Raw genomic sequence first — 22,686 nt, 5'->3', positions numbered from 1 at the left:
AAAAAGATACTTATAAAAGAGATTCTTTTTTTTTTTTTTTTTTTTTCCCAGATGGAGTTTCACTCCTGTCAGGCAGGCTGGAGTGCAGTGGTGCCATCTCGGTTCACTGCAGCCTCCACCTCCCATGTTCAAGGGATTCTCCTTCCTCAGCCTCCTGAGTAGCTGGGATTACAGGTGTGCACCACCATGCCCAGCTAATTTTTGTATTTTTCATAGAGACGGGGTTTTGCCATGTTGGCCCGGCTAGTCTTGAACTCCTAACCTCAGGTGATCCACCCACCTCAGCCTCCCAAAGTTGTAGAATTACACGCATGAGGCACTGCGCCTGGCCAATGGATACATTTTTGATAGGTTTAATTTATAAAGACACTGCACAGATTTGGAGTTGCTGGGAAATGCACGGATCCAGTATGCAGTTTGACCCAGCAAGTCTTTATTGGTACTTAATGATTACGTCTCAATTGATCAGGTTGAGCTCTGTGCGAAGAATTTGTGTGTGGACATTTGGAGAGGACAAGTTTGGAGGCAAGGTCTGTAGCATGGTATTTAAAGAATTTGCAATCTTGTTTGCAAGTTGGGGCACGTACGTGAGAAAAGGAAGACAATGCAGATAAATTGATATATTTATTATGATGTATGTTCAGTATGAAAGATCACAAAATATAACATACATTCATCCCTACTAAACATACCTTAGTTTTAGAGCTACTGTATGTAGAAGAGTCCATTTCAATTTAGGTAACTTCCTTTAGTCCTTTTATTACCGGACACTCTTAATTACATATAGCTTGAAATATGTCCGGTTTGATCAGTAAACTGAAAATGTCATGTGATTTAAGTACATATATAATTTTTTTATAGTAGGTCAATAACCTCCTTTTATTGACTAATGAATCAGTTTCTTCCTAATGATTAATATGTTATTATGTTTTACAGTCAGTGATATAATTCCATACTAAATTTCCTAATGTGATTGGAGCTTTTCATATTAACTACTGTTCTCAATCATGGTAGTTAACAATGTAACTTTAAAAAATATTATTAAGCCAGGTGTGGTGGCATGTGCCCCTAACCTCAGCTACTTGGGAGGCTGAGATAGGATGATTGCTTGAGCCAGGAGTTGCAGACCAGCTTGAACAACATAGCAAGACTCCACCTTAAAAGAAAAAAAAAAAAAGAAAAACAAACAAAAAACCCTAAAATATATTATATTTAAAAGTCAATACCACTACACGTCATATAGTCTCAGAATGTTTGTTAAATAAGTGGTGGCATATCTATACAGTTAAATACCAAGGGGTCTTTAAAACATGTTCAGAAAAATTATTTAAAGAAATAAAATATTGACAATGTTAAAATGTATACATATGCTTAAACATCTCTTTTGATCTATCAAATTTGAGAATTGTCTAGGTACAATGTGGAAAAGAGCAGACATATAATATATTTTAGTTATTTTATTTTATTTTTTTTTGAGACGGAGTCTCGCTCTGTCACCCAGGCTGGAGTCCAGTGGCACGATCTTGGCTCACTGCACACTCCGCCTCCCGGGTTCACGCCATTCTCCAGTCTCAGCCTCCCGAGTAGCTGGGACTACAGGCTCCTGCCACGACGCCCGGCTAATTTTTTGTATTTTTAGTAGAGACGGGGTTTCACCGTTTTAGCCAGGATGGTCTCGATCTCCTGACCTCGTGATCCACCTGCCTCGGCCTCCCAAAGTGCTGGTTAGTTTTTTTTTAAGATGGGGTCTTGCTATGTTGTCGTTTTTTCTTCTTTTTTCCTTCCTCCTCACTTCCCAGTTTTGACTATACCATTGCTTATTTTATTTCATTATTTACTTTTGTATTACAAGCATTCATAATGTTACCAAAGCCTGTTACGTAATACAAAATGAATCATGTAAAAGTTTCACTTGGGAGATTTTCCTGAATAGTGCTAGATACCTAGTTTCTTGATTTTTAAAATTTATATCATTAGTTCTTTTTTATTTTTATCCAAGTTATATATGTACATAATCACATAATTCTCCTGAGTGCCTTGCTTTTTCTCTATTTTCCTCTTTCCAGAGGCAATCATTATTCAACTATAAGTTCATTCTTTTGATATTTACATCTATTTCTATAAATTACATGCTTATATGGCTTTTATTTCAGATGCAGGCATTGTCTATTGACATTGTGACAAGTCAGCTCCCTGTTCATCCCTTGGCCCCAACCACCATGTCCTCTTACTACCTCCCATCTCCCAGTACAATTTAATTGTTATGCATAACATTTCACAGCTGAGCTATGTGGTAAACTATGATTCCTTTTATACCCCTGCACGAAACAGACAAGTTCTCCATCCCATAGGCAACAAATATGATTAGTATTTTGTGGATCCTATGAGAAATATTTTTAATGTATACAGAGACATTGTTTCACCTTTGATTATGCAGAAATAAAATCCCATATTTAACTATATATTGACTTTTTTATGTCACAAAATGTAAACAGAAATTGTAAACTAATATTGTTTTAGTTATACTCAGAATATATTATTTGAGGCTACCAGGGCATTTTGGAAAGTAAAAGATACTCTAAGACTGAAATTTAATCTAACTTTGATAAAGTCAACCAAAAAGTAATTTCCTTGACATTAAAAACTTTTCTTACTTGTTAGAATAGCTCATAAACTTGCTGTAAAATTCAGTGTGGCATAGTGGTGCTGCAAAATTGATTACCATAAAGGCAAATCAAGTGAGACAAGTTTGAATATTCCCTTGCCTGAAAGACATGCTTATATAATGACTTTGTTCCTTTATTGATTTTTATTGCACTTCAGCATAATTTTTCTTTTAATCTTACCTAGTGATTCAGATGAGTTCATATCTTATGTGAATCACAGAAAAAATATGGGAAATTTGGAATATGTGGGGATGTGGCAAGTAGTAGTTGATTTGGTTTCATTTTAGCTTCTATCAGTCTCAGAAAAGGGAAATAACTACTGCTCTAGTTAGTACAATGTAAAATCTGCCCAGTTCCACTCCTCATCTCCAAATCCCTCCCATTTGTATTACTGCACTGGCCAAGACCTATACAATATAATGTTGAAAGGAAGTTTTGATAGCAGATATCCTTAACTTTCTTCTGGTCTTGAAGGAAATACCTTTAATTCTTTCTCACGATTAATTATGATATTTACTGTTTTCTTTTTCTGGTTATCTTAAAGTACATCCTTTCCACATATACTAAAATTTTTTGCTATATGGATTTATGTTAAACACATTTTTCTTTGAGATGAGCATGCAATTTTTCTTTCTTGATCTGAAGATGACTTTCAGTGATATTCTAATGTTAGAATAATCTTACATTTTTTGAACTCATAATATTAGCATTGGGGTTTTAAATTCATATATTGATATATATTACGTTTATACTTATAGCATATTTAGTCTGTGTTTTTGCAATCTATTTGTTGGGTTATAATTTCAATATTCTACTTGCCTTCTAAAATGAGTTGGGTTTTTAATATTTTCTGAAATAGGTTTTGTTGTAATTAAATTATTTTTTCCTTTAACCTTTCAAACTCAAGGAAAACCAGTTGGCCTTGACTCTATTTGTGGAAAATTTTAAACTACTGGTTTAATTTCTTTATTGGTTGTTATATGACTATTTTATGTCATATAACAATTTTTATTGTTTTTTAAATGACTTTATTGTTTGTCATATGATAATTTTATGTCATAGAACAATTTTTATTGTTTGATATATGACTTTATTATTATATGGCTATACAACTAGATTTTTTTGTTGTTGTTGACCGAGTCTTACTCTGTCACCCAGGCTGGAGTGTAATGGCGTGGTCTCAGCTCACTGCAACCTCCGCCTCCCGGGTTCAAGCGATTCTCCCCCCTCAGCCTCCCAAGTAGCTGGGACTACAGGCGCATGCCACCACACCCGGCTAATTTCTGTATTTTTAATAGAGACGTGGTTCCACTACGTTGGCCAGGCTGGTCTCGAACTCCTGACTTCGTAATTCGCCCGCCTCGGCCTGCCAAAGTGCTGGGATTACAGGCATGAGCCATTTTGCCTGGCCGATTTTTTAAAAAATGTATTCCTATGTCAGTTTTCATAAGTTATATTTAAAATGCATTTTCCATTTCATGTAAGCTTTCAAATTTATAGTATAATTGTTCTTAGTATTTTCTTATCTTTTTAAATCTGTTCAGCATCTGTAGATGTGCCTCTTTTTGATAATTAATATTATTTATTTGTGCTTTTGCTATATTTTTTTTCTTATTGCTCTTGAGAAGGATATGCCGAATTTACTAGTGTATCCAAAGAATAAACTTTGGCTTTGGCAATCTTTTCTCATCTATCTTTGCTTTATATTTTATTAATTCTGTTCTTGTTTTATAATTGCCTCTATTATCTTCTTTGTGTTTACTTTGCTGTTCTTTGTATAATCCTCAGTAGAATGCTTAACTTATTGACATTCAGTCTTTCTTCATTTCTAATATGAGTATTTAGAGCCATAAATTTCCCCTTTAACTTCCCTTTCCACTTCAACTACATCTCACAAATTTGGATTAGGAGTAATTTAGTTATCATTAGTATCTAAGTATTTTTAAATTTCTGTATTTTCTTCTTTGATCCTGGAACTATTTACAAGTATTTTTTTAAATTCTGAATATAAAGATTGTTACTGTTATTTGTTTGATCTGATCTCTAAATTGAATATATTGAGATCAAGTAATGTTGTTTGTAGGACACTAATCCTTTGACAATTGTTGAGGCTTCCTTTGGAGCCTAATATGTGCTCAATTTTTATAATTGTTCTGTGTTTCTTTGGGAAAAACATGTATTTGATGGTTGTTTGGTTTAGTATTTTATATTTGTACATTAGCTTGAGTTTGTTTATTATTTGGCTGAAATCTCCATTATCCTTAATGTGCTCTCATTTTGTCTGCTTCCTTTATTAATTAGAGATAAATGTTAAATTATCTCACCTCACTATAGTGATGTCTGTTTTATACTATATATATATAATTTATAATTTCATAAATTTATGTTATGTATAATTTGGAGACCTATTATCATATATAAACAAAATTAGAATTGTTGATGAAATGACAGACTTTTACTTAGGTAGTAGCCGTTTTCATCTCGTCATAATGTTATTTGACTTTGCCCTAAAATTTTTTTTAAAGTTAATATTTGTTTGATATTTCTTTTTCAGTTTTTGTTACTTTTAAACTTGCCTAGGTTTATGTCACTCCTTGTCAACTGGTACATAGCTGATTTTATTTAGACATGCTATGCTTTTTAATTATTCTTTTTTCCATTTTCATTTTTTATAATTCTGATATACAATATTTAGGTCACTTTTACCTTCCTCTAGTGTGAATTTTACTCTTCCTTTTTTCCCCTAAAGCTTTGTGTCATAATTCAATCAATATTTCTACAATATAGAAACATTAGAACAGTTTCACTTTTGTTATATATTACCAATTTATATGCATAATTTTAATTCAGTCTTGTTTCATAAACTTGAAAAATATGTTTATTAATATGATAGTAATACATTATTATCATATACAGTCCTTATTTAATTTTTACCACACATTTGCAATATCTTTGCTTTCTGATTCTTCTTGCATCATTTTAGAGATTCTTTTAGAGGCTTCATTTGTTGTATGGTATTGTTTATTGAACAACATTGTTTAGAAATGTTCTTTGTTTTAAGTGAGCACCTGTTGACCTAAAACTGTTAAAATTTGGTGGAAAAATGTGTCTTTCATATTCATTTTCAAAGGAAGGATAAAATTTGTAGTTTGACAGTAATTGTTGCTCAAAACCATGGAGACAATATTCTACTGAATTATGGATTCCATTGGTACTGCTTTTTTTTTTATTTTTTTGCTCTCTTTGTCACCCAGGCTGGAATGAAGTGGTGTAATCTCGGCTAACTGCAACCTATGCCTCCTGGGTTCAAGCAATTCTCCTGCCTCAGCCTCCCAAGTAGCTGGGACTACAGGCGTTTGCCACCACACCTGGCTAATTTTTGTAATTTTAGTAGAGACGGGGTTTTACCATGTTGGCCAGGCTGGTCTTGAACTCCGGACCTCAGGTCATCCACTGGCCTCAGCCTCCCAAAGTGCTGAGATTATAGGTGTGAGCCACTGCGCCCAGCCTCCATTGCCACTGTTGAGAAGTCAGCTGCCAATCTAATTTTTGTTCTGCTTGGGTAATCATGGGTAATCTCTCTTTTGCAATTTTTATCATTAAGTACTATACTGACTAGTGCAGTTTTACTGTAATGGGCTGGGTAAAGATTATTTTTATGCATCTTGGTCAAGATTCACTGGATCTCCTGAATGTGAAATTATGGAGATCATGATTTTTGGTGGTTTTGGAATGTTTTTAGTCGTTCAAATTTAGGCTTTCTAAATTCTTTCTCTTCTCTTCTTTTCTAATTCCATATGTATCCCACACCTTCTCATTTTGTTTTTTAGGTCTTTAATATTTCTTTAATATCTCTCTTTTCTATGATTCTGTGCCACATTCTGAATTATTTTAGATTTATTTCCTAAAACAATTCTCTATAGCTTTGTCTAAATATTTTTGATCCATACATTATTTAAAATTTTTAATTTAGTTTTATTTATTTCAACGTTCACAATATGCATTTGGTGCTGTATCTCTGTATTCTTTTTTTTTTTTTTTTTTAGAGATGGAGTCTCGCTCAGTCACCCAGGCTGGAATGCAATGGGACGATCTCGACTCACTGAAACCTCCACTGCCCAGGTTCAAGCAATTCTCTTGCCTCAGCTTCCTGAGTAGCTGGGACCACAGGCACATACCACCACACCTGGCTAATTTTTGCATTTTTGGTAGAGAGGAGGTTTTACCATGTTGGCTAGGCTGCTCTGGAACTCCTGACCTCAAGTGATCTACCTGCCTCGGCCTCCAAAAAGTGCTGGGATTACAAGCATGATCTACTGCACCTGGCCTTAACTTTTTTTTTTTTTTTTTTTTTTTTTTGAGATGGAGTTTTGCTCTTGTTTCCCAGGCTGGAGTGCGGTGGCGCAATCTTGGCTTACTGCAACCTCCGCCCCCCAGGTTCAAGTGATTCTCCTGCCTCAAAGTATCTGGGACTACAAGTGCACCATGTCCCACTAATTTTGCAATTTTAGTAGAGACAGGGTTTCCCCAGGTTGGCCAGGCTGATCTTGAACTCCTGACCTCAGGTGATTCGCCTGCCTTCGCCTCCCAAAGTGCTGGTATTACAGGCATGAGCCACCACGCCCAGCCTGGCTTTAATTTTTATTTAAATTTTTGTTCAATATCATGTGTGTGTTACATACCATAAATACAGTATTTGCAGGTGTAATTTTACTCTGTTCTTTCTGGTGGCTCTTTTCCATAGTACTTTGGAGGTGTTTGATGATTTTGTGGCTCTGAGTTCTTCTCCCTTAGAATTTGGGAATTATTTAAGGCTAAGTTGAAGGCTGACTTCTCCTGATCATTTGTCTTAGGCCCCAAGGAGCACTACAAACCTGGCACTGCTTTAAAATAAATACTTTATAGCACTCCTGCCTCAGCTGGGATTACAGGCACATGCCACCACGCCCGGCTAATTTTTGTATTTTTAGTAGAGATGGGGTTTCACCATGTTGGTCAGGCTGGTCTCAAACTCCTGATCTCGTGATCTGCCCAACTTGGGCTCCCAAAGTGCTGGGATTACAGGCATGAGCCATGGCGCCTGGCCAGGATATTGTTGTTCTTAGACCAGCTTTATGCACAGTCTTCTGCTAGATTCTATTATGTGAACCAGCTTTAAACTAACTCCTGAATCCTTTTCATGGGGCCATAGGCTTTGATAGATCCATCTAAGGCAAAGCCAACTTTCGTGCTACCTCTGAGGATTCTTGCTTTCATTTTATTTTTTTGCTTCTGAATATTTCTTACTATTTTTTCCAATTTAATTATAAACTTAAAAAGACATATATTTGTTTCAGTGTTTTTCATTCTTTTCAGTGCATATGTTGTTCAGAGAATCTAGATACGGCCAGTTGTGGATTCCCCAACCATATACTTTTTTTTAAAAGTAAATTTAATATTTAATTTGTTCCTAGGTAATTATCTAAGCACTATTATAATGATTCAGATTACCAAACAAAGTTACTTTTTATTTGGGGATTAAAATTTTTCTCTAAAATCAAAAGCTAGTCCTTACAAGTTCTCTCAAGAAATTTAAGAGTTTAATTTACTTCTAACTTTCTGTGAAGCAGCTACATATTTAGGCTTTTATTTACACTAGCTTAATATGTATGCCACTTACAAAAAATCAATTTCTAATTCTTCCTTCTATCAGTACACAGTTTACAGTATACAGTATTCCTTTTGGAAGAGTATCTTTTTACCTCTTCTGAGCTTTTCTTTCTATAGTACTTACTTATTTTATGATTGTTGTTTTTTGTTTGGTTGATTTTTAGTTATTGGTGTGGTTTTTTAGCTTTGTTTCCTTGAATAGATCTTACCATTTTGAGGACAGAATCTGTGATTTAATCATCTCATGAATTCCTCACAACTTCTAGCACAGTGCTGGGTATCTGATGTTATCATCAAAATCCTGAAAGATTCATTCACCCTCTACTGAAAAAAGATAATATTCATTTTTTTGTGTTTGATTATAGTAGTCAAACTTTAACTGATTTATTTTGATTATAATATTTTATTTCTCTAGATTTTCAACACATCATTATTTGAACCACCTCCTCCGGGATATGAAAATGTTTCGGATATTGTACCACCTTTCAGTGCTTTCTCTCCTCAAGGAATGCCAGAGGTAAAAACACAGTGCAACAAATAAAAATGACAAAAAGAAGCCTTCCTTCTCTTCATATGTTCAGCCGATAATTAAAGGGTCATAAAGGGACTTTTGATGTAATCCAATTCATTTTTTCCACATTTAATTAATGAGAATGTCTTAGTAAGAAGGAATATTGATTATATTTTATTAATGGTATTTTTAAAGATACAATTTACTGCAATGAGATGCACAAATCCCAAATGCACATTTATTGATTTTTGACAAATGCCTACATCTGAGTGATCCAAATCCCATCAATGTACAGAATATTACCTTCACTCAGAAAGTTTCCTTATGCTTCTTCTTAATCAACTCTACATACCCCAGAGGATATCTTTCTTTGACATTTTTGCCACCATAAATTAGTTTTGCCTATTCTAATTTCTCATCTTTTTGTTCACTCTGTGTTTTCCTTTGTTGAAAAGAGATTCTTAATTTTGATATTGTCAAATTATTTTCCTTATGTTTTTGCATTTTGGGCCTTCTTTATTAATATTCTCCTTCTTTCTTATTTACAGTGATATAACTGCATGACTTACATATACCAAAAATTAACAATACATTTTTATTTAAAAATAGTACTAATATTATCAGATTGAAGCGAAACATAAATGACCAAATAGTATATGATAGCAGAAAGTATAATGAATAAATTTAATTTAAAATAGCTAAAAAATATAAAATATACTTTAAAACTCTTAAATGAATGTGATCTATCGAAGAAGTTGAAGTGTGAAGTGTGAAATTGAAGAACACTGAAATGTACTGAGCAGTGAAAAGATTATGTATAAAAAAGCAGGTTGGCCAGGTGCGGAGGCAAGCAGATCACCTGAGGTCAGGAGTTCGAGATCAGCCTGGCCAACATGGGGAAACTCCGTCTCTATTAAAAATACAAAAAAATTAGCCAGATGCGGTGACACACACCTGTAGTCCCAGCTACTCCGGAGTCTGAGGCAGGAGAATGGCGTGAACCCGGGAGGCATAGCTTGCAGTGAGCTGAGATTGCACTACTGCACTCCAGCCTAGGTGACAGAGCGAGACTCCATCTCAGAAAAATGAAGCAAGACAAAACAAAACAAAAAACAGTTAAACTGCTTATGTTTCTGGATGAGAAGACATCATATTATAAGGAGAAAATTACACCTAGATTAGTTTGTAGGTTTACTACATACCCAATTAAAATCTTCCAAATAATTTTTGGACTTTGACATTACTATTAATCATAAGAAAGAGTTATAAAGACCATTGTCTCTTATTTCCTTCAAATAGACTTAAACTCTTCCAGATCAATGACTAAATACAAAGAGCACACATGTTGTATGGGTTTGCTGTTTATGTTCAAATATCAGATAAGTTTGCTGATTGGTGTTCCTCACTGGATCATCTGTAACCCAGCCAGTGGAGTGTTAATTCTTTCAAAACTATGTATGTCCGTATGTGTGTTTAAAACATTTCACGGGCCAGGCGCGGTGGCTCATGCCTGTAATCCCAGCACTCTGGGAGGCCGAGGTGGGCGGATCACGAGGTCAGGAGATTGAGATTGGCTAACACGGTGAAACCCCGTCTCTACTAAAAATACAAAAAAATTAGCCGGGAGTGGTGGCAGGTGCCTGTAGTCCCAGCTAGTCGGGAGGCTGAGGCAGGAGAATGGCATGAACTTGGGAGGTGGAGCTTGCAGTGAGCCGAGATCGCGCCTCCTGACCTCAGGTGATCTGCCTGCCTCCGCACCTGGCCAACCTGTTTTTTGCATACATAATCTTTTCACTGCTCAATACATTTCAATGTTCTTCAATTTCACACTTGACACTTCAACTTCTTCAATAGATCACATTCATTTAATATTTTTACAGTATATTTTATATTTTTTAGGTATTTTACATTAAATTTATGCACTTAAGCCTGGGCGACAGAGCTAGACTCCGTCTCAAAAAACAAAACAAAACAAAAATTCACGATCAGTAATCTTTGAATTTACGTCTGAATCCTGTGGAATATGAAATATGGGACTCTGCTTTATGCTATTTAAAATTAGCAATTTGCGATGTTCATAAAATATAGTCTATCTAGTGGTTCTCAAGCTTTCGTGTCTGTCACAATAATCTGGATGGCTTGTAAAACACAGATTCTAGTTTCCACTTCCTAAGTTTAATGGGGTGGAGCCTGAGAGTTTGTGTTTGTAACAAGCGTGATATTGTTTCTGAGGGTTTAAGGACCATCTTTGAGAATCACTGGTTTTGCCCCCCAATTCTATCTCTATAAATAAGAGTTAGGGAGATGGAAGCTTAAGGAAACAAAGAAAATTCTGGGCTAAGAGTGCAAGATTCTATTTATTCACAGTCATAGAACAATGGATGGTACAGTGTAAGCTGTACAAGAAGGTCTTTGTCTAAAAACAAAGCTCTTTTCTAACTAACAGTGACAATTTGCATTTGAGAAGTGCTGAGAGGAAATATCTGTCATACTTGTTTTCATTTTCAAAGTTTACTCTTATTTTTAAGATAATATATTTTTCAGTTTTCTCTCCCTCATAGTTTGTTTTTTGAGGATTGCTGATATATCAAAAGACAGCCACATTTAGAGACATTTAAAGGTATTGTCTCCTCAAAGTTAGTTATATTAAGGGTAAATTTCAAGTAGGATACTTACACTAAAAAAATTATTTTGCTGAAATCAAATTGGTTAATGACTTTGTAGCCACAGTTAAAATAGAATGAGTGTGCTCCAGAGAGGGCTAACAATGATAAATCAGACATATAGTGTTATTATAGTGTTATGATTAATAGTGCATTAATATTACATTGGTCGTAGGAAGAAATACAAGAGCTAAATATAATCCTTTTACAGAGGCAAAGATTCAAATGTCAGTTTCCCAATTAGACTTTCCTCATTTTATTTAATATTACACCCACTTAAGCTCTAGTTCACCATTTGTACACTCTATTTAAATGTTTTTAATTTTTTCTATACTACTTATCACCTTTTAATATAATGTATGCTTTGCTTAGTTATTAAATTTAATGCTCATTATCGTATTGTCCCATCCACGTTATAGGAAATCCCCAACTTAAGGTGGCTACTTAAAATTTTTTGACTTTATGATGGTGCAATAGCCATACTCACTCAATACACTTCTATTGAAGTGTATTGAAGTGTATTCAATACACTACTTACCATGAGGTTATGTCTGGATAAACCCATTATAAATTGAAAATATCCTAAGTCAAAAACACACTTTAGACATACAATAATTTTCACTTAGGTGAGTTTAATAAGACTTAATCCCATTGTGACTGAAGGAGGACCTGCAAGGATGTGGAGAAATAGGAACACTTTTACACTGTTGGTGGTACTGTAAACTAGTTCAACCATTGTGGAAGTCAGTGTGGCGATTCCTCAGGGATCTAGAACTAGAAATACCATTTGACCCAGCCATCCCATTACTGGGTATATACCCAAAGGACTATAAATCATGCTGCTATAAAGACACATGCACACATATGTTTATTGCGACACTATTCACAATAGCAAAGACTTGGAACCAACCCAAATGTCCAACAACGATAGACTGGATTAAGAAAATGTGGCACATATACACCATGGAATACTATGCAGCCATAAAAAATGATGAGTTCATGTCCTTTGTAGGGACATGGATGAAACTAGAAAACATCATTCTCAGTCAACTATCGAAAGGACAAAAAACCAAACACCGCTTGTTCTCACTCATAGGTGGGAACTGAACAATGAGAACTCATGGACATAGGAAGGGGAACATCACACTCCGGGGACTGTTGTGGGGTGGGGGGAGGGTGGAGGGACAGCATTAGGAGATACACCTAATGCTGAATGATGAGTTAATGGGTGCAGCAAACCAACATGGCACATGGATGCATATGTAACAAACCTGCACACTGTGCACATGTACCCTAAAACCTAAAGTATAATAATAAAAATAAAAAATAAAATAAATAAAATTTAACATTACACTATTAAAAAAAAAGTTCCTTCAAGGGCAGAGATTTGTTGTATTACATAGGGCACTACCTAACACATAATAGATCTTCACCAGTTTGTCAAATGAATCCTAGAATCAGCTTGGAAACAATTCTATTTTAATATCTTATATATATATTTGTTGTGTACATGCTATGAAAAATGTAGTCAAAAAGGAAAACAATAACCAAAATAAAATGGTAGGATATTGGAAATCATCTGGGACAGGGGTTTCAAACTAGGGTGTGTAAAGACTTTCCAAAGGCAAGCATGACATGGTTTTAAAGAGATCAGTTTCCAGATCATCAATTACCCTGTGCACTTTTTCATGGTATTGAAAGCCTGTCATGAGGTCCTGCTCCCTATTTACAAGCATTTTCATCTTATTTTATAAATGAAAAACATCTCCTACCCATTCTAAGTCAATATGAAGCATATATCTGTGTTGTAAAAATCTCTGGGGCTTCAAAAAAAGAGACAATTAGAAATATTGTTTTCAATGTTAAGATAGTGAATGGTTCTAATAGTTGGGTAACAAATTCTTAGCAATTCAAATAGTTTACAACTGAGCAAAATTAAAGGTAAACCCAATTGAGTTTCCAGCTAATATCATTAAAAGACACTTGTATGATAGATCAATTTGTGATTTTCAGATTATAACTTGAAAAAAGTTTAAATAAGTTAGTTACAATTCCATAACAAATCTTTCATTCCTATCCAAGTTTTCTCAGAACTTACTGCAAAAACAAGAAATGTAAATTGAACTGTTGTTGCTGATCCCTGTCTCATTCTAGCAATAATTTTTTCACCCACTGAACAAATGTGTTAAGATAATGCTTCACTGTCCCATTCATTGCATTAAAAGATATATTTCTAATCAAATTTTATGGGTATGCATTATTTATAAGAATTGCAATGATGTTGTTAGACTTAATTTGATACTACTAGTAATTATAATTATAACTTAATTTTTTTTTTTTTTTGAGACCAAGTCTTACTCCGTCGCCCAGGCTGGAGTGCAGTGGTATGATCTCGGCTCACTGCAACCTCCACCTCCCGTGTCCAAGCAATTCTTGTTCCTCAGCCCCCGAGTAGCTGGGATTACAGGCGTGTGCCACCATGCCCAGCTGATTTTTGTGTTTTTAGTAGAGATGGGTTTTCACTATGTTGGCCAGGCTGGTCTTGAACTCCCAACCTCAAGTGATCTGCCCACCCCAGCCTCCCAAAGTGCTGGGATTACAGGCCGGGATTACAGCTGTTTCTAAACACAATCTGTCAAGAAAATAAATATTTTTTAAAAATTGACATATAGACACACTGATTCAAGGAAATTTGACAGTGATTAATAAAAGACTTTCAAGCATACCCATATTTAAGGTAATAGATTCTAAATTGAAATTTAGAATGCTAGTTGACAATTGTGGAGTGTTCTCTTGGGATCAACATCTGTGAAAAGCAGAGCTGGAGTAGGCAGAGGGAGAAGTCACCCTGCAATGCCAGCTGAAGGATAGCCTTGGCTAAGCCTATAAGGAGGTCTGGAATAGTTTCTCAGAATTGTCCTACGTTAGACTGAGATGTCCAGGTCTCTGTACCCTCACATCAATCCGTCACTGAATGTGTGGCATTCTAGGAAGGGACATGACCTTGAGCAAGGGGGCTGTCTGCAGCTGAGGCAATCCTTGAAGGGGCTGACAGATGAAGATTGTCTGCAGAGAGCCTTCCCTGCAGCTGGAGCAAAAAGTCCTTCACTGACCGTGAATCTGAACAGCTCATCCGGTGCCCAGCACAAATATATTTTACTTTAGAGTAAAATTCTGTGGGGGAAGATGGACAATATACAAGTTCAAGAAAAAAAAAAGAGATGACAAAGTTTTGACTGTAAAGAAGAGCATGTTCAAGTATTTTTTAAAATTGATGATGTCGAATAGTAAATAAATACAGTATTTAAATTCCTTTGGATCAATATAAAAGTTGTATACAATTTCTTCTAAAAATGTTAATATTTATAGTAAGCTAGATATTGCATGCTTTGCAGCTACTTAAAGGTATGATAAAAAATTTTAAATTTTAGATGAAGTGGTACATTATCAAAATTAATTTAGGGAATAGGTGAGCAAAAAAGGTTGGAAGATCACTGATTTAATCTAGCAGGTCATTTAGCCAATGAGAATATCGAGACTCAAATATGTTATAAGATTTGCACATAATCACATTAATGATTGAAATCCGACCTGTAAAATAGTGATGTTACCTGCGCATTTTTCCTTACTTGGTAGTTGTTAAGAACCACTAAGCTACTCCCTGTGAACACACACTGAAGAGAGAAAAGGTCTCATTAAGGGCTTCTTAGCCTAGGGTATCTGGACCCCTTCAAGTTGCGTGCAGCAATGTGTATACATATATGCTTTTCTGTGGGGGGGGGCGCTTCTGTAGCTTCAGCTTCATAGCCACTAAATATGGGACAAATACAAACAAATATTACTTAATTCATGTGCTTCTAGCCCATCTAATTCCACTCTCAATTTAAATTCATTTTTCCCTTGAATCTCTTCTTCGGAGCTCATGCATTTCTGACCCTCTTGTGTGCTCTGACCTCTTCTCTCTTTCAAAAACGTCCAACAGTCCTCATGCAGAAAAACCTCCTTGTTTTACATCTGACTTATAGTAAGTCATTCCTGATCTCAACAGGGTGATCTAGTGTATGTTAACTATGCACGAACTGAAGACTTCTTTAAATTGGAACGGGACATGAAAATCAATTGCTCTGGGAAAATTGTAATTGCCAGATATGGGAAAGTTTTCAGAGGAAATAAGGTAAGGTAAAAATTATCTCTTTTTTTTCTCTCCCCCAATATAAAAAGTTATAGTGGGTTTTACATGTGTAGAATCATTTTCTTAAAACTTTATGAATACCATGATTTTCTTGTATTCTGTGACGTGCCCACCTTACAGAGAGGATACATTTACTAGGTTATATCCCGGGGTTAAATTTGATCATTGGAATTTGGCCAGTGTAGATGGTTAGAGTGAATAGAACAAATTTTTCTGTGCTTACAGGTTATGACTGTGGCCACAAAGAAGCTTGCACTGGGTTTATTATTAACTTTCAGTATCTTTGTTTTAAATATTTTTCTACAAAAATATTTACTAAATTAAATTGTAGTATGAATTGTTATAAATAATGAGGGAAAACAATTTACACATAGCAAATTTAAAAATTACTGTCATTTGATTTGTTAATAAATATATTTTCTCTTTAGTGGGAAATTAAATTTTAAAAAATTCCCTTTCGACTGTAGAACAAATAGGAATTTAGCCTATGGGGACTACTTGCTTATTATATTTCTAAGCTAGTAGAATAAAATAGCAAATACTCACTACCACTAATAAGAACATTTCCAAATCTGATGCTCTGAGGATTTTTGGAGCTTATAGTAGCAAAACGAAAAGGGAAATTCTCTCTGAGATGTCCTTTGTTGTAGGCCTAATGACAAAAGGTTGAAGATAAAGTTCTACTACTCATTTAAGTGTAATATTGAAAATTGATATTACCGAATCAGGAATAACCAATTTAAAATAAGGAAAGAAAGACACTATGTTTTCTAGGTTAAAAATGCCCAGCTGGCAGGGGCCAAAGGAGTCATTCTCTACTCAGACCCTGCTGACTACTTTGCTCCTGGGGTGAAGTCCTATCCAGATGGTTGGAATCTTCCTGGAGGTGGTGTCCAGCGTGGAAATATCCTAAATCTGAATGGTGCAGGAGACCCTCTCACACCAGGTTACCCAGCAAATGGTGAGTGATCAGTCCTTGAATATCATAGGAAACTTAACATTTGAAAGAGACTGTATTAAAGAATTTCCTTTGGCACAATGGACTAAGCATGTCTTTTTTTATTCTCTTTGCATTTAAGAATGAAAGAATTTTGAACTCTAAAATGATTGGTTCAGTCCCCTTACCCCATTATTTTGAAACTTGGGCCTGGTGGGCTTTCAAATTCAGACTTTTTCAGCTGTTTAAAAAACATTATGGTGTTACACATATACCATAACTTGCATAACAGTGACATAGGGGGCTGGGACAGAATATGGGGAAAAAGCATATAAATTTTTTGCTGCAGAGTGTAAGTTGGGGGCGGGGAATAAGGAATATAAACAGACATGTCTACTCAAGTCGAATTTTGCTTTCAAATGAGTTCAGGTCAGATCAGGTTTTGCTGTTAAATAAATTCCCCCCAGACTTACAGATTTCGCAGTGTGGGTAAGGGATAGGAGAGCAGAAGTTCCATAAACTTTTTAAATGGCCAATTTAGGATATAGAGCCCAGGAAATGCATATTGCTTCATTGCTGTAAGATAACAGAGATAACTTTCAAAGAGTGTTTCCTAAATGCCAGCATTTTACTTGCATTAACAACCCTAAAGCTAGGGGGTGTTATTATCTCTCATTTGACGGGGAGGAAAGTGAGACTAGAAGTCAGCCCAAGATCACCCCTCCTCTGAATGAGCAGTTGGATTCAAATTCAGGCAGTCTGGCTCACAGAGTCCACATACTAGTCTTATGCTGAAAGGCTCCCCTGTAAAACATTAACAAAGGGAGCTAATTTATTTCGAATGTGCTCAACTATTTGATGATGTTTACAAAAATCTGTGATCATTGTTTGTGTGGTTTAAAGCTAACTAAATTTTTAAAACTTGTATAAAATACTTTGCCAAGTTTTCTATGACATTTATGTCTTCATCTGGTTTTACTCTTAAATTGTAGACTCCTGTAAAGATTACGTATTTTTTTTTGGCTTTGTAAATCTTCTTAGAACATAATACATTGTCAGAATTATTTTTCTTTTTTAAAAAGTGATACTTTACCCTATAGTAAAATTATATAAATCTACCTGAACTTTATTTGCTCCACCTTTTTATTTCCAAGTTTTAAAAAATGCAGCTTAGCCTAAGCTTTATTAGTTATGCAAAGTCAAAATAATGAAAATAAAATGAGATTAACTGGAATGTTTCTGTTGATTTTCTTCAAATTTGAATGATGGTATTTTAGGGGGAAAATTATGTTATTTCTATGGGGCTAATGTTTATTGAATTATTTTTTGTGCCCCATACCTTTTTATTTTCCTTCTAATTTTACTTTTTATTATGGCATAATTCTAACATATGCGAAAGTAGAGACAGTTATCAACATGTTGTCAATCTTGTTTTATTTGTTTATCACTCCAATTTTTTTGCTATTATTCTAGAGAATTTGAAAACAAATCTCACACAACATATCATTATGTCATTTTACCCATAAAAACAAGGATTTTTAGTTACCTAAGTTTCTTATTAGATTGTTTTAAAAACAGAAAAAAATGGAAAAACAGCTCTAATTTTTCTTAAATCTGAAGAAATGATAGAATGGGTGTGCTTATTTTGAGGTAGAGTTTACATGCAATAAAATACATAGATCTCAAGAGTTCAGTTCAATAAATTTTGCAAATTGCATGTGTTGATGTCACTTAAAATAGGATATAAGGCGATTTCCATCACTCTGGAAAGTTCTTTTGTACCCCTTTCTGGTCAATTTTCTCTGTGTCCCCTAGAAGCAATCAGTTTCTAATATCTAGCATCGTGTATTCGTTTGCCTGGGTTTGAACTTCAAGTAAGTGGAATCAAACAGATTTTTTTTTAAAGCCTTGCTTATTTCAATGTAGTAATTTGAGATTTTCCATCATATTGTATGTATTCGTTTTTTTCTTTTGATGATTGAGTAGCATTTCATTGTGGGATTATACTATGGATTGTTTACTCATTCTTCTATTGTTAGAAACCTGGACTTTGTCTAATATTTGGCTAATATAAATGTGGCTGCTATGAACAATTTTGTACATGTCTTCTTGTGGGCATGTGCTCATCTTTCTAGAGTAAATACCCAGAAGTGGAATTGCTGTGCCATAGTGCACATTTCTGCTTGACATTGCTTTTTAAAAGAGTTATCTTTTTTTTTTTTTTTTTGAGGCGGAGTCTCGCTCTGTCGCCCAGGCCTGAGTGCAGTGGCGCAATCTCGGCTCACTGCAAGCTCCGCCTCCCGGGTTCACGCCATTCTCCTGCCTCAGCCTCCGAGTAGCTGGGACTACAGGCGCCCGCCAACACGCCCGGCTAATTTTTTGTATTTTTAGTAGAGACGGGGTTTCACCGTGGTCTCGATCTCCTGACCTCGTGATCCACCTACCTCGGCCTCCGCAAGTGCTGGGATTACAAGCCTGAGCCACCAAAAAAAAAAAAAAAAAAAAAAAGAGTTACCTTAAGTGATTGTATAATTTTAGACTAGATTATCACAAGCAATGTATGAGGATTTCAGTTGCTCCGCATTCTCGCTAACATTTGAATTGTTAATCTGTTTTACTTTAACAATTCTAGCAAATGTGAAATTAGAATGTATTTAATGTGATTTATAGAGACCGTTTGAATGAAACTGAGTTTTTACTGGAAATACGGCAATTTTTTTTTTTCAGAATATGCTTATAGGCGTGGAATTGCAGAGGCTGTTGGTCTTCCAAGTATTCCTGTTCATCCAATTGGATACTATGATGCACAGAAGCTCCTAGAGTAAGTTTGTAAGAAACAATGGATGGCTATTTGGGTAATTTTCAGTATTGACAGTTTTCAAATATTAGGCTTTTATCTCCATTTTTTAGTAGTTAAATTTTCCAACATGGGTGCTGCTTGTAATTTTATCACTATAAAATAGAATAGTGGTTCTGTTCTGGAATTTAGTGTATACATGAGTATCTAGTGTATGACAGCCATGAAAATGAACTTTTCAGATATTTAACTGCAGGGAGCCTAATTGATCAATTGCTCCAGACACTGTGCTTTGAAACCCCACTATATTTGTGTCAAGACCATGCTTCCTGTAGGTGTTCTCGGGCAATGACTCAGTGTGGCAAGGATACTACTACAGGCCTGTTTCTGGAAGGCACTGGACTCCCCTGATGCAAAACTTTGGCCCAGGGACTCCCTGATAGCCTCGCTTAAATAGATGCTGCACGCAACACTCTTTCTTTTCCTCCTCCCTTTTTCCTTTATTCAATATTAGACCTACCTTGCAGTCTAAGGACTTTCTCAGGGTTTCCTAGCTCTCTCCTCATTTTCCACACATGCTTTTCCCTAGGAAATCTCTTACTCATGTATTCCTCTTACTGTCTACGTCTGGGAGGACCCAGAATAACACACTATAGAGCAACTTCCATTTTGTTTTTATCTCTATTCTTCTTCCCCTTCTGCTTTCATTATCAAAACTTTCTGCTTTCATTATTGAAACTTTCCCAGATTTGTTCTGCTTAACCTGGCATTGGAACTGTTTCCTCTTCCCTGTGCTGCTTTCTCCCATCGCCATGTCCTTTTTTTTTTTTTTTTTTTTTTTTTTTTTTTTTTTTTTTTTTTTTTTTTTTTTTTTTGAGACAGAGTCTCACTCTGTTGCCCAGGCTGGAGTGCAATGGTGTGATCTCGGCTCACTGCAACCCCTGCCTCCCGGGTTCAAGTGATTCTCCTGCCTCAGCCTCCTGAGTAGCTGAGATTACAAGTGCCCACCACTATGCCTGGCTGATTTTTGTATTTTTAGTAGAGAAGGGGTTTCACCATGCTGATCAGGCTGGTCTCGAACTCCTGACCTCAGATGATCTGCCCGCCTTGGCCTCCCAAGTGCTGGGATTACAGGCATGAGTCACCGCGCCCAGCCACCATTATTCTTTAGAGGTGAGAGAACACTGGCTTTTCTAAAAAGTGAAATTGATAAGAGACCAAAGCGTCTGGCCAGGTAGTCCCTTTTCTTCTTTGAGTTCAAGCCTTTCTTAATCATTTTATTCCACTATCTATGAGGAAGCACTTTTTGACCAAGGGCAAGGCACTCATTTTTAGAGGTGAGGAGGCTGACATCTGGGGAGTAGGACACATCTGTTCAATTTAAGGGCAGATTAAGAAAGTACCCTGGTCTTTCTTCCTTGGGGCTATAAGATTTACTACATTGCTTAAGATTCAGGACCAGGCACAACTTTTGATAGCACCATAGACTATGCATTTGCCTAAAAATATGTATAAATAAAGACTACGTATTCATGATATTTAAAAGATAAAAGTGATTTTAGCATTATTTGTAATAGTGGAAAACTGTAGACAACACAAATCTTCAACAATTTATATGTACTCAAATAATACATTAATGACTATGATAGTAAATGAAGTGATTAAAAGATATTTATATGTTGTACCAGAATAATTAATAATCTAGAAAAATGCTTATGATATACTATTAAGTGAAGAAAAGCAAATTTCAAAACTATATATATATAGTATTATCTCAGTTATATAAAAAATTAAAACATGGGGCTGGGCGCGGCTGCTCACGGTTGTAATCCCAGCACTTTGGGAAGCTGAGGCGAGCGGATCATGAGGTCAAGAGATGGAGACCACCCTGGCCAACATGTTGAAACCCCGTCTGTGCTAAAAATACAAAAATTAGCTGGGCTTGGTGGTGCGTGCCTGTAGTCCCAGCTACTCGGGAGGCTGAGGCAGGAGAATCACTTGAACCTGGGAGGCAGAGGTTGCAGTGAGCCAAGATCACGCCACTGCACTCCAGCCTGGGCGACAGAGTGAGACTCCGTCTCAAAAAAAAAAAAATTAAAACATGAACCTGTATTATGTTTGTAATTAGAAAAGAGGGATGCATGATATCATGGAATTAGATGTGAGATTTATTTAAACATCTACGATTTGGTCTGGTTTACTAGGTCAATATCAGCTGTGCGCTGATTGTGTAATGGAATTATTGGATTGATTGAAAAATAACAAACGCAATTCATCTAACATTACTGTGTCAGCCTCTGTAAGCCATTTTACAAATACAATCATCGTTAATAACATAACTTTCATGGAAAAGTGCATTTTACATTCAAAATTTCATAATTAAAAATAGACACTCTATTTATCCACCCATACTTTCTAAGCCATAATGAAACAGTCCATATAAGTGGAATTTAGTTTTAAAAAATTGTTTAAAATAACATATGGTTTGTTTATGAATTTCACTGTGAAAATTTACTCTCTTTGCACACGTACCTTGGGAGTGTGCCAAGATACTCAATTCTCAGGTTCTCTCAAGTGGTTAGCAGTTTAGTGTTGTGCACTAATTAGAAAAGACAGTGTTTTATAAATGGAATATATCATGAAATAAAAGTTTATTAATAAATGTGTGAGTAAATAAGAAGAGATATAAAGTCATATAATGGCCCAAGAATGCTGAGAACTTAAATAAAAAGTTGATGAAATGTGAGTGATGGTAAAAACTTCATGTTGACTTGAGTGGGAAAGAAAGGGGACACCATATATATTGTTTCCTATTTTTCTTTACATGCATACTGAACACAGTGTGATTATGTGGTTTTAATTTTCCTTCTACAGTAACTTCTAGCACGATAATTATAGTGCCAACAGTAACAGTAATCGCATGTATCCTGCATGGAGTGCTAATTACGCTTTAGCACTTACTGTTGTGCTAAATGCTTTACATACATCTCCTCAATTAACTATAAAACAACAATATGAGTTAGTATTGTGATACTCACTTTAACCAATGTTCAGAGAGTAAGTGAGAGAGCCGGGGCCCTAATTCATGTCTCATGCAAAAGACACTTTGGTAAACACTACTTACTCTCTACTCAATGACACAAGCATTTAGTAGCCACCTCTATTGATTATGGTGTTGTCTCATTCTTATGCCTCTGCTCAGGAGACTTTTAATGGCTTCTCACAGAAACATTTATAGAATGACTTTTATATTTCAGACACTGCAGTAAAA

The 22,686-nt window shown here is 35.5% G+C and overlaps 1 protein-coding gene across 7 annotated transcripts in view; it reads left to right on the top strand.

The window, feature by feature from the left end:
• Nucleotides 1–22,686, top strand: part of FOLH1B (folate hydrolase 1B) — a 64,605-nt gene that overhangs the window by 8,851 nt on the left and 33,068 nt on the right. For 6 of the 7 annotated variants that reach the window (XM_003254485.3, XM_003254486.2, XM_012502782.2 and 3 more), the window contains 4 exons: nucleotides 8,731–8,832; nucleotides 15,538–15,663; nucleotides 16,456–16,642; nucleotides 19,346–19,439. In XM_003254485.3, coding sequence (XP_003254533.2) covers nucleotides 8,731–8,832; nucleotides 15,538–15,663; nucleotides 16,456–16,642; nucleotides 19,346–19,439 — 509 coding nt within the window. The remainder of the gene's footprint in view (nucleotides 1–8,730; nucleotides 8,833–15,537; nucleotides 15,664–16,455; nucleotides 16,643–19,345; nucleotides 19,440–22,686) is intronic. The other variant, XM_003254489.3, reaches the window with a different exon arrangement.

Source organism: Nomascus leucogenys, chromosome 15, assembly GCF_006542625.1.
Source record: "Nomascus leucogenys isolate Asia chromosome 15, Asia_NLE_v1, whole genome shotgun sequence".
Classification (NCBI taxonomy): domain Eukaryota; kingdom Metazoa; phylum Chordata; class Mammalia; order Primates; family Hylobatidae; genus Nomascus; species Nomascus leucogenys.
This window is presented reverse-complemented; position numbering and strand designations above follow the sequence as displayed.